The following is a 12101-nucleotide window of genomic DNA, read 5'->3' as shown; positions in this document are numbered from 1 at the left end:
AAGGAACAACAGCTGTTTCCAGGTCTAGCCGTCGAGTCAATTTAGTGCTGTGTCCGTGGCATCCCACTGAACCCATAAATGATCGACTTCCCCGCATTTTCCAAGATTGTCGAGAATGAGGCTTCCAGGTGAGCGACAGCAGACTTTTCTGCGTTGTTTTCTTTCTGTTTTTGTTCTGATCTGCCGGGGTTCGTCCCCTGGTGTTGACCCGCTCCCGGGTTCCGAGCCGCTGCGCGCTCGAATGAGCATATGTGCCGCATTGTTTAGAATTGGCTCTGTTTGAAAACTGAATAGAACAGAGAGTTTTGCAGGCGTATTCACTTACACCCGGTTTTTTTCTGCGTTTCCTACGTCAATCATCACTCTTGCTTGACTCTTCCCACGCGCTCCCCCTTCGGTGCCGTTCTTATCTTGTCTCCGCCGCGGCATGCATCCGGTCACTCAAAGGTCAAAGATCCAGATGCTTCGACTTCGCTTTTAGAGAAATTGCAGGCTTTTCGTTTGTCCCGTTTTTCCTCATTTCGTCGTCTCGCTCCGCGTATTTTGCGTCGTCTTTTTCGCCGGGGGGTTCGCAAAGCCGATCACGTCGCTGCACTCGCCACAGCGCGCCGCCGGTATTCCTCGCGAGCAAGCCGCTACGGTTCTTTTCGTCTCTAACTCTCTCTCGCTTGCTTTTGCGTTTTCGGTCCTTTTCCTGCCGCCGTTGTTCGAAACTTCTTTTGGCTGCTCTCCTGCTTTCAACTCCTCTGGGTTTTCGCTGTGGTATCGTTGCACTCAACGGCTGAACAGCATTAACAGCCCTCCCGCGCTGCTGGGTTGAACGCAGTAGATTCGATGGTGGGTTCTTTTCGTGGTTTTGAAAAAACCAATGGTCTTTTTGTATACGGTCCACGATATCGAATCCCTCTGTTTCTCCCCGCGGCGTGAAAAACGAGCTTTAGGACCTTTCTCGGTTGCGTGTTGTCTGCGCCCAAGAGTCCTTCGGATTCTTGCGCTCTGCCCAGAGAAACACAACATTGGCGAGTAAAGGTTCACCTTTGCATGAGGCGATCTGCATTCGTGTGGAGCTCGTGTGTGTATGGGGGGGTAGCGTCGCTTTTTCCTCGGTCTTGATATAGACCAAAACTTCACTTCTCATCGACGGCTTTCTGGAAGGCAGACTCTGATGAGTCTCGGTTTAATCGATTCTTTCCACGAGCCTGTAAACTCCTTCAGCTGTTTCATGTTCTTGGCGGGGGTCAGAATGTGAATACACCTGCGTCACAATAATTGTGACACTGTGCTTGGTCCCTACTTTTTTGATTTCGTTTCCTTTCCACGTTCGCTGCATCATTTCGCTACAACCTTGTCTGTCTGTTCCACCACCATTGAGTAGTTTTCTTTCAGTTTTCACGGACGACAGCAGGCATAAAAACGCTTCCAGTCGGGCGTTCTTCGCGTACACTTGCGCCTTTTTACGCCTGGTATCTGTAGTTGATACTCGACGCTTGTCGAGTCTAACTGCTGCTGCTGGGACTGTGTTGTTTCCAAACAGCTGTGCTCGCCAGATGCTACATGTCTCTCTCTGCCGGCTCTTGCCGGGAATGGGCAGAAATTTAGCAGGCAAAAGGGAGACGAGAATTGAATCCACGTCCCTGCTTCCGGACTCCGTGGCCGACCAAAAGTGGAGACGGAGCGCGTTGTGGTCAAGGCTTTTTCTCTCTGTCGTTTATTTCCCTCTCCAGTAAACATTCACCGAGTGTTCCCCTGGTTCGACTGACTTTTCGCGTCCTCATCGCCTTTTCCAATTCACCTTTCTGCGTTTGCTTCCCTACTCTCGAGGGAGTTCCCATTCACTCCCTTGCGTGCCTGCTGAGACCGCCGTACCTGTACCGATGCCGTTTCTCTTACCCAAGCACTTGTGTCTCTGAACATCTCTGGAGAAAACCTTTCCTCTGCGAAAGCCAAAACTTCGTACGGAGGCCTCTACATCTCGGCTCTGTTTTTCGTTTCACGGCTCTGCAGTTCCCTTTCTCGCCTGACTGGTCGCGAGTCGGCGAGCCGCGACTCCTCCAGTACCCCCCCTCCCCCAACAGCAACTCTGCCCTTGGCGGCTCACCACATGTTTTTTCTTTTCAGAGTGCTAGGATTCTGGGTGTGTTTGAGGTTTGTCTGTTTTGTTCGAGCTCGCATGTGTTTCCCAGTATTTTTCCGCGTTGCGTCTCTCTAGGATGGAAGGCCGCAAGCGCGAGGATGAGGCCTCGTCTTTCGAGAGGGCACCAGCAGACAACGCTGGCTCGCCAGGCGGCAGTCCATGTCCGAATGCCCGCAGCTCCACAGAGCAGCTCAGTACGACTTCTGGCCGTGGCAGCAGGTCCTGTCTGCCGCGGCCGTATCGCTCTCCAGGTCACTTGTTTGTTGCGATGCCTGACGGGACCCACAGGGCGCCTTCTCCCCGTTCCCAGGGCTCCAGCAGCTCCAGAGTCACAAGCCAAGGGGCGGGAAGAAGTCGACCAAGCGAGAAGAACGACGACACGGTTGCGCCTGCTGTCAGTCCTCCGTTTCACCGCCCTCTGTCTCGTGGCTCGCAGAACCTCCCTCCAGGCGGTTTGGGGGGTTCCGGACTTTCGCAGGGTGTCTCTTCGGGATCCGGGAGACAGGAGGGACCTCCAAAAGGTTGGAGACCGGCGGGGGGAGGAGCCGCTGCATGCGGCGCATCTTCTGCGTGCATCGGTCGAGGGGGGTTTCGGCGCCGGCAGTTCGCACAGGATCACCCGAGAGTAGATCAAATGTTTAACCTAGATGCGTACAACCTCTCGGATATCGTGGACGTCTGCGACGATGGATACGAAGATTCGGGGACGGATGCCGCAGACGAGGCGGGTGCACCGTCGCCAGGGCGTCGAGGCGAGGGCGGCGCGAGTTCCCAGGAAGGTAGACATGTCTTGGAGGATTTCGCAGCTGATTCGGGGGCAGGTAGGGACGGCGAGACAGGCTCTCGGCCACCCTCGCTTCCCTCGTCTCTCGTTGCTGTCGCCGCAGCGCTCGAGAATCGACAAACGCGAACCCCCCGCTCACCGGGGGATCTAAGGCGAAGCACGGCCGCCGTTGGGAGGATGGAAGGAAGCGTCCCCTTCAGACCCTTTTCGGCAATGCCGACGGAAAGCGAGTCACTGGGAGCGCTGCTCAGAGAGCCGCAGTGGCACAAACACGCTGGTGCCTCGACGCACTGGGGAGGAGCCGGAAAACACATTTTTCAGGCGACCCCCAGCGGTGCAAGCGCGTCGAACAAGTTAAAAAGCGTCCACTTCGTTTACGAACAGATGCAAAAAGAAAAGACAGAGGTTCGAGCCAAAGTGAGGCCAACCGCCCAGAGCGACAACAGCTTAAAGGGTGTGGAACCGATTCGGATTTTCTGCGGGACCTGGTACGTGGAGACGCGAATGGAGGAATGAAGTGGGGAGGACGAGACGGTGAAGATGTCGCCGAACTCCGGAGAAGACATGGAGCGCGAGTGCGTTGTCCATGTGAAGAAAAAAGAAAGATTCGTGGTTTAGAAAAAGACATCACGTGATGAGAGTGACTTGCTGGGTAGGGGTAAAGCTACGGTTTTTGTTTTCGACCATTCTTGGGAAGAGTCCTTCGGTTCACTGCACAGATTCGAGTTTTCCTCCACAGCTTTGGAGGCATCGCTGTTCAGATGGTCGCAAACGTTGATCGCGGAACACTGTTAAGCCCACATGCAGTCACGCAGACATAATAAGCCTTTCTTATCCGTACGTTTGTTTTTCGGCGATAACGACGGGTGCGCGCTTGCGGTAACCTGTGCCAGTAACTTGCGCCCCCTTCACAGCACCAGGTACAAATCGGTGACAGTGAGGCTGCGACGGTGAAGGGAACTTTCGAAATTTTTCCTGGTCCTTCTGACATTCCACGGGGACAACGTGGAAATATTCACCGACATAGGATGGGTCATGTGGGGGGCACCGTTCACATCTGCATTAGCATACTATATGCGCTGTACCTGGGTAGCCAGGAATTATTTGTTCCTCCTTTCGTGCATCTCTCTGTTTCATGTACAAAGCTCCCAAGCAGGCTGTGCACTTGCCTCCGTGGCGTCTCGGTCGTTCGTTCAACTTCGCGAACACAAGTTTTTCTTCTCTCGTGGTTGAAGAAGGAGTTTGAGACATCTGGTCAAGGGTGAACGTCTACTCCTTCATACACCAAGTCTGATTGAGGAAGTAGACTTGACTTGAAAAAGGGATTCTTCTAATGAAGAAGTCTCTGTACAAATGGACCGCGACCCAGACTTCCGCTCCAACCGGTTCGCTCTCTGAGAGGTGAACAGCTTGCCTGATGATGATGATGGTTTTCCTCGGTTTTCAGGAACTCAGAGTACCAAGATTTCCCACAGGGAACGATGACGCCCAACATCAGTCCAGAGGCCCTCGCGGCCCCCAGTGTGTTGCCAGCGCATCTTCCGGAGCGCGTCGTGGAAGAGCTGCTGGACGACGAAGACGCCTGGGCGACTGGAGACGTGGACGCCTTCGATCAATATGGAAAGCATCGAAACGACGGAGAAAGTGAACGGAAAGTTGGAAAGAGTGCCTGGCTCTCGACGCCTGGGACGCATGCACCTAGCGACAGTCGCATGGTCGAAAGGAAAAGTCTCTTGCGCGCCAGCACGCTGAAGCTGAAGGCAGTCAAAGACGGGGAACAGCCTCTCAGCGACTGGGTGCTTCCGGGATACGATGTTTACGTCATCACCCTCCAAGAAACAATCTGTACGTCTGGGGCTCTCCTCGCGTAGTGAATGAGTTTGAGAGGCATCGATAGCAGATATATAGATAGCTGTACGTAGATAGATCTAGATAGATAGATACGGACAACGATATACAAATACATTTAGCGAATCCAAGGTATACAGCTATACATATATATATATATATAGGCAGAGAGACAGATATAGATCGATCGATAGATAGACATCGATAGACAGATATATAGGTAGAGGAGTACGTTAAATAATCTACAGTCGAACTTTGAGTTCGTTTCACTGCGCGAGGAGTTTTACTGGAGTGGATATATGTTCCCGAGAAAACAACTTTAGGAAGGAGGCGACCAAAGTGAATGGTATTCGAACAGACACGAAGGGAGCGATTCGAGGGGCTCATATGTCAGGAGTTGACAGCGAGGAAATCGAGTTATTCAGACGGTCGAAACGGTGCACTTGGCACGACTAACAAGGCGCCGATGCCGAAGACGTTTTCTGTCCAAAGCAGCGTCTTCACATTGCTCCAGAGTCCCTGCGCCGTGAGCTTTCAAGCAATTGTCTTCCACCAATCGTGATTCCAAGAGTATGACGGGACTGGTCATCCTGAGTAGTCGTTTCACTTGGTGCAGCCGTGCAGTGGAGACTGCCGTTCTCTGCTTGCGATCCGTCTCTACTCCGAAGCACGGTGACAGACTGCGGCGAACCTCGTTTCTCTTCTCTCGCCGATTTCTTTGTTCCTGCAGAGGACAAACTCCGCCTCCACCTTCCACCCTCCGAAGAGTGTAACGTTTTGTTTGGTGGCTGGGTTTCCTTCGTTTTTATCTGCAGCTGACAGCATTTTCCACGCCATCATGACCTACCTGTGCGACGTAAATGGCCGGCCGTATGTCCGCATGCGCGCCGCGGAAGATAAAATTTCTGGCCTTGGGGACGGCGCCTGGACGCAATTCAAAAGCACGAGTAAGAAACGACTGACGCGAGTGTTCAGGCCTTTGTGAGTCCCTTTCGCTTTTTCTCGGTTCCCGAAGCAGCAGACGATTGCTTGCGCATGGTGAATGCCGTGGGCGATCGAACTCCGCCACTTTAGCTGTTCAGAAAGTTTTTTCTCCGCTAAAACGAGTGATTACAGTAATCTGTGTACTGCGTCGAGACCAGAAGCATGCAACTTATGTGGGGAGTTACAGCCTCTATCGTGTACCTCGCTACCGGGCCGGTTCCACGCTCACATTTTCGAACACTGTTAGTGAGTACAGCGTCCAAGCAAATCGGAATGCCGGTAGCAGATTGAAATGTACCATTTTAGCTCACAATCATCCAATTGGAGGGTGGTTTACAGCAGGCACAGAGTGTCGCCCTGTTTTTTCTGAAGCGAGGGAGTTACCGTTTTCTCTCCCGGTTGATGCGGTTACTCCAGTTGAGCCGTCCTCGAGGCATGCGCATTAGACTGCACAAGAATACGAAAGAGGCTGAGGTAACGGTTCTCGATATTCTTCACTGTTTGTCCCCTCGTGCGTCGGTTTGCAGGTATCGCAGCTTGGGCTCGTGCCGATTTGCTCCGTCCGAAGGGTCCCATCGAATTCCTCTCCTCCAAGGCGATTCCGTTGAGTATGTTTTTCCAGCATGCATGCAGTTTTCGTTTTTCTCTGTCGCCGTTCCCTTGTCGGACGTCGTTTCGCCATTGCACGAAGGACGGCTGAATCAGGGATGGCGTATTTTCCAGTGCCTGCTGACAAGTGCTTCGATGTTTTGCGTCTCCGTTTCGCACGCGCATGCCTGAGGGCAGGCGAGCAGGCGCATGCATGCGTGAACGTCTAGAGTGAAGACCTCTCAGCGCATACGCGCATGTTTCCAGAAGTGAGGGAACGTTTGCTGGTAAACCGAAGATGCCAATTTGCACTTCGGGGATTTGGAAGGTGGACAGAGCGGTGCATGCATGTGGCGGTTTACTTACAGTTGTGGATCAGTCGAGACGTTTTTTTAAGTCCCTTTAGCGGTAGGCGCGGCCGCTGGAGAAGAAGAGCCGCTCAGGCGACTCTCAATGAGAGCGTTTCTGTATCTCACTTTGCACGCATGCCTGCGAACTGCAAATCAATTTTTCCAGGTTTCTTCAACGGATCAAAGGGAGCTGTCTCCCTCCTCATGAGAATCTGGGACCAGTTCGTCTGCTTTCTCGGCTGTCACATGCCCGCAACGGCAACGGAGGTGCGTTACTAGGGAGTTCTTGAGAGGTCACTTTAAAAAGGAAACGCGCATACTGCTTTCAACATGTTACTTTGTGTACGCGCGTTTTCAGGTCTCTGCATGCACTCGCGGGAAGCCGCGCAACCTGTGTCCTAGGAGCACAACCCCACGATTGTCTCTCAGTCTGGCGTAGCGCGGCGTTTTGGCCCCGCGTGGTTTACGAGTATCACTGTTTGAAACGAATTGAGTGAAAACTCCATCATCGAAAGCGTCGTCTTATTCGTCTGCCTCTCCACTTTCTGTGTTGTACGCCTTTTCGCATTTCCCAGGACCGTATCAAGGCGCGGACGTGGATCCTCGAGAGGCTCTGCGAGCTGTACAGCGGTGTGCCTCGAACGACGTTAGATGGCGTCTTCCATCACGTCTTATGGATGGGAGATTTCAATTTTCGCACTCGAAACATTTCAGCAGCCAAAGCTGGTGAGCCTCGTGTGACGCGAAGGACGAGGAGGAGGTTGGAGGGGTGTGCGTTGCCTTTTGTTCGCCATCGCTCTGTAGACGCACTCCAGGAGGAGTTGTGATCTGTCCATGCATCGGTCTTGCCCGAAGTTCTCGCGTCTTGCGTAGGGACCGGACATTGCTTTTCGAAGCGTTTTCGTGGCTGTATGATCTCTAGGATGTGCTTGAAGCCAGCGTACTTGGTTTTTCGTCGTAGGTTTTTGCGTGTCTCCGACGAAAAATTCGGCGCGTCTCGATATTGGAAACGCTTCGTTTCCCGAAGCGACAGAGAGGCAGAGTCGCGATTGCCGATGCTTAACTACGCGCTCGCACAGGTCTTCTGTGGACGTCTCCCGGGAGGACTTGCATACTCTGTTCTGTGTCGTTTCTCTCCGTGTCTGCAGTGGAACTCCTGGATTCGGGAGACCTGAAGGCTCTTTTCCAGTACGATGAGTGCGTTGGCCCGCACGGCGAGGACCTCCGGAAACAAGTGAGCTGCTCGTTGTGAACTCGAGTGACTTGTGGAGGGACAGGCCGGCTGTTTTACAGCCTCTTTTGCAGTCTTAGTCCGTGAATGGTGCTGAAGCGTGTGAGACGCCGCACTCCATGCGGTGGCCAAGCCGTTGCCGAGAGCGACTTGTTGAGAAGGGTCTTCGGGAGGATTTGAAAAAACGGTTCCTTCATTTCTCTAAGTTATATACGCACTTCAGGCTGTTTTGCACACTCTCGTGCGGGTGGGGGGTTCCCCAAGCTAGTCTGGTACAAAGACGTTGCCATATCCTCAATAAGAAGCCGAAAATAAGAGGTAAAGATCGTATCCGAGCCGTGTTTTTCAAGCGGTTTTCCTAGTTACATTTGTGAACGCCCGCCGTATCCCAGTGTCACTAACGGCCATCTCGAGTTACATGCATGCATGACCCTTTTCGTTAATACCCTTGTGCATGCATTTGAACGAACCGAGGATTCCTGACTGTCTGCACTTGGCGCCTGTACGTATTCAGTCGATTGTTGCTAGTCATGCACCCGTGCGACGGTCGCGCGTTTTCGCGAACTTTCTTCACGTGCATGTGGCGTCGAGTTGTGTGCGAATGTGCTATGTGATCCTGGCTTGACGAATGCGGATCTTTTCGCCCTTTCTTAAAATCTGTTTTGCCTATTCTCCGCATTTGTTTCAGGGATTCCACGAGAGTCCAGTGACCTTCCCTCCAACGTACAAGAAAGTTGACGGCCGCCCGCCTGTCGATTTTACCGACGCCCACTGGGCCGCGAAAGAGTACCAGACGAAATTCACTGTGAAGTGGTACAAGGGTGGACGTCAGGAGGATCGCAATCCATCGGTATGGTAAATTGAAAAGAGCACCCAGGCGTTTATTTCTGTCGTTCTTGGTTTCAATAGACAGGGTGGCAAAAACCTCGGCTGAGCCAAAATTCGTGGAGGGGCGTTTTGTTGACAAACCTTCAAGGCTGTGTGTTAAATGGCACATGCCAAAGGCACAGAGTGCATGCGGTTTTCCTTGTCAGTGACCTACCGCAGTGGTCGGCCGAAACAAAGAGGTATTTGTGTCAGGCGTACTCGCGATCTTGGTCGCAAGCGGTTACTGGACAGTTTCCGCTGACCGCCGTTGATGTTTGGTTGGGATGAACGAGTAGAGCTTTCTCGTGAAAAAGAGGCTCTGCTTGTTTCTGCTGGCTGTCAGAATCGCTCGGGTGCCACTCGCACTTTTGGGGGAACTCAATTCGACAACCGTTTTGCCGCCAACAAGAGTATCTGACGGTGGATCTTGACTGTGCGCTCAGCGAATGATAGGAAACACGGTTCAGGGGGTCTTGTTCGCATATGTCCACGTATATTATGACATAGCTAACCCGTCACTTCCCGCACAGGCTGAAGTGTGAGAAGGCAGGAAATGTACGCTTCGTCACAGGGGGGCCATTGCAGAAAGCGCCCGATCGCGACGAACAAGTGAACGTGACTGTCGAACGCAGCCGCGCTTTATTTTAGGCTGTGAGTTTGGTCGTTCTGCGATTTGCACACAGTGGACAGACCGAGTCTTCAAATGGTCTATTCCGGAAGTAGCGTCGCTTCTCCGTCTGGAAGAAGAGAATTATTTCGCTGCAATGCCGACGCGACCAAGTAAGAGAACGTTGTGCGTTTCGTCCAACCTGAGTACACCACTCTCGTCTGCGTAGCTTGTTTTTCCACGGCCTAGCAGGGGTAGAAGCAGAGAACTCACCTCAGAATCAACTGAAGTGCTGCTCGACTTCAGAGATGCAACTCACGTCGAAAATGTCGCATTCTGCTGGGAACACGTTCTGGAACAAACAACGACGATCTGCAGCTTAAGGTGATTTTCATTTTGGGGGATGGGATGGGATATGCACTCAGGATGAGCATATAACATTGGAAAGCGCGGGATCAGTCGCATATGCATATCAATATATATATATATATATATGTATATATTAATTTGTACAGTCGTTTCCTGTAGCAGTGTGGCAAATGTGTAGGTGAGTGTGTGCCGTGTCGAACGCTAGACAGAGTGAAAGGCAGTATGGGTGTGTCAGCAGCCTCGGATGCAGTCTGATGCTTGTTTCGTCTTGGTTTCTTCTGTCTTTATTTGTTAGATAGTTTCTTGAATGCGAGCGATCACAGCCCTGTAGGGACAGGGCTTGTTATGTACCCTCTGGATTTCAATTACGCCCTGCCGTCCGTGATGAACATTGAGAATCCGGACCCAAGTGCCAGCTGGTGAGTTTTCGAGGAGTCAACCTCCTTTTGCTGTAGAACCAGCGATAATAAAGTGCGATTATAAATTCATGATCTCCTGACAGATGCACGGATGTCGGGCAAAAACCCTGCATGAGAAGTACTAAGGGACATTTCGTTCTTGATGGCGTTCCTGTGGCTGTTGCATTGAGTGCTGACAAATGTCCCGTTCAGGATCGATAGCTGTAGATGGATCTGTGGTCTTCCACGGTGTACAGTGTTGTGTTGTTTCGTGGAGTGCACATTTTAGATTTTCGGCAAAAAATTGTGCTCTGTGTGCGCGTTATCCAGAAGAGCGACTGGGAAGTCGTCCCACTGAAGAAGATCAAAGAGCCGTTGTCTTTTGGGTGCCGTGCTTTGCGCCGGTTCTTAGAGGCACTTTTGCCACTCGCATCCACGCCTCTTGTCGCAACCTCGGTGGATATGCTTCGATCTTTGCTGTCCCGAATGCAAACACAGTTCCGCTATTTGAAGGCCGCAGCGGCCGGCAAGCGGGCAAGAGGCCGGAAACAACCTAGGATTTTCTTTGGATTTTGTGTTTTCCGAGTACTAACCTATCACCCCAGTGCCGTGGTGCGATGGCAGGGACCACCGTTGTTCGTCATGGAGAAATGTGACGTCACCACATTTCAAATGTAAAAGCACAGAGCGCAGTGTTCCACCGTCAGAAAAACACGGAATACGTCCGGGTTCGCCCCGCCGGTGGGTGGGTCCATCATTTCTTTCTGCGTTCGTGCCTTACGTCGGCACGTGTGTGTGCCAGCCACTTTTGGTCAAGTGGCAGCCAAGAGCTGTTTCCTGCAGCGGTAGAAGACAAGAAAATGCAGTCGTTTATTCGACGAATCAGCCTGTGACATTGTATCTGTTTTCGAACGACTCCCCAGAGTGGGTACGGATTACCTACGGTAGTGTGGCCGCAAGTCCTATGTCCGTATTAAGAGGAGTAACACAACCAGAACAAGAAGTATTAATATCCCGGTGGATATTGTGGGTGCGACGGCTCACGGACATCCGCCAATGTGTGTGCTCTGTGCCACCTGTATCACCACAACCGTTGTCGGCCAGGTGGCAAACAGATCCCAATTTAATGCTGGGGTGCGAAAAACTTAGCAGGTGCTGTGTTTTCCGCTAGCTTAGGCTCCCCAGCAAAATTAGAGCATTACTAGTAAAAGCATCTAGTCAGTTCAGAAGACGCAACAGAGCATTGCCCAGTGAGAGTCGACACGGTTTTTAGTGGACTCTCGTATCAGATAACGGCGCGAGAAAACTTTTTTTCCCCCTGGTTTGTGTGTCCGCGGCAGAGAAGTGTACTGGGCGCCTGTCTACAGAAAGAGAAAGGTTCGCTGTCGGACCCTGAGAAGAATGGAGCAGATTGCTTCCGTTCATCTTCAAGTCGACTCAAATGAGTGTAGTCCGAGCCTGCTACGGATTTTGAAGGAGCTCATTCAGTTAATAGAGATGGCTTCTGTGTACTGAGACCACCCGTGATGAGCGCAGTGTAGCAGCGAGCACTGTTATTGGCAGGAAAAGACGAATCTAACAGAAATGACAGAAATAATTTGAGGTAGTTGACATTCGCGGCACATCGGAACACCAGTGTTGCCATTTTCTGGCGTGCTTATGCGGGCTGACCTTGTCGAGGAGACCTTTGGTGTTGCTGCGTTAACTACACTGGCGGACCGAGGCCAGTGAACTAGCATAATCAACACATGGGCATGAAATACTATAAAACAGAGTCATACATACCTAGAAGCATAGACGCGTACGGCCGCTACATCGAATGCTGAAGTTGTGAACGTGTGAGGGAGAAATATAAGGGCGCCAGCTAGTGCTGCAGAGTATTTCGGCAAAACGATGTTTGTTCTGTTCTAATGGTAAGCCGCCGGACCTTCAGGTACCATC

At 52.0% G+C, this 12101-nt stretch overlaps 1 protein-coding gene across 1 annotated transcript; it reads left to right on the top strand.

The window, feature by feature from the left end:
- Positions 1-2210: 2210 nt before the first annotated feature.
- TGME49_288800 (endonuclease/exonuclease/phosphatase family protein) lies at positions 2211-10705 on the top strand (the record flags this gene model as incomplete). The annotated part of the gene is made up of 11 exons (XM_018782049.1): positions 2211-3406; positions 4366-4763; positions 5582-5713; positions 6278-6358; positions 6855-6955; positions 7264-7414; positions 7837-7922; positions 8608-8769; positions 9470-9566; positions 10058-10181; positions 10491-10705. Coding segments are annotated over 11 exons (2529 nt in total). The 3' UTR covers positions 10492-10705.
- Between the last annotated feature and the right edge of the window lie 1396 nt (positions 10706-12101).

The sequence above is a fragment of the Toxoplasma gondii genome, chromosome IX, assembly GCF_000006565.2.
Source record: "Toxoplasma gondii ME49 chromosome IX, whole genome shotgun sequence".
Taxonomy (NCBI): domain Eukaryota; phylum Apicomplexa; class Conoidasida; order Eucoccidiorida; family Sarcocystidae; genus Toxoplasma; species Toxoplasma gondii.
Note: the sequence above shows the minus strand (reverse complement) of the source record. Positions and strands in the feature narration are given on the sequence as shown.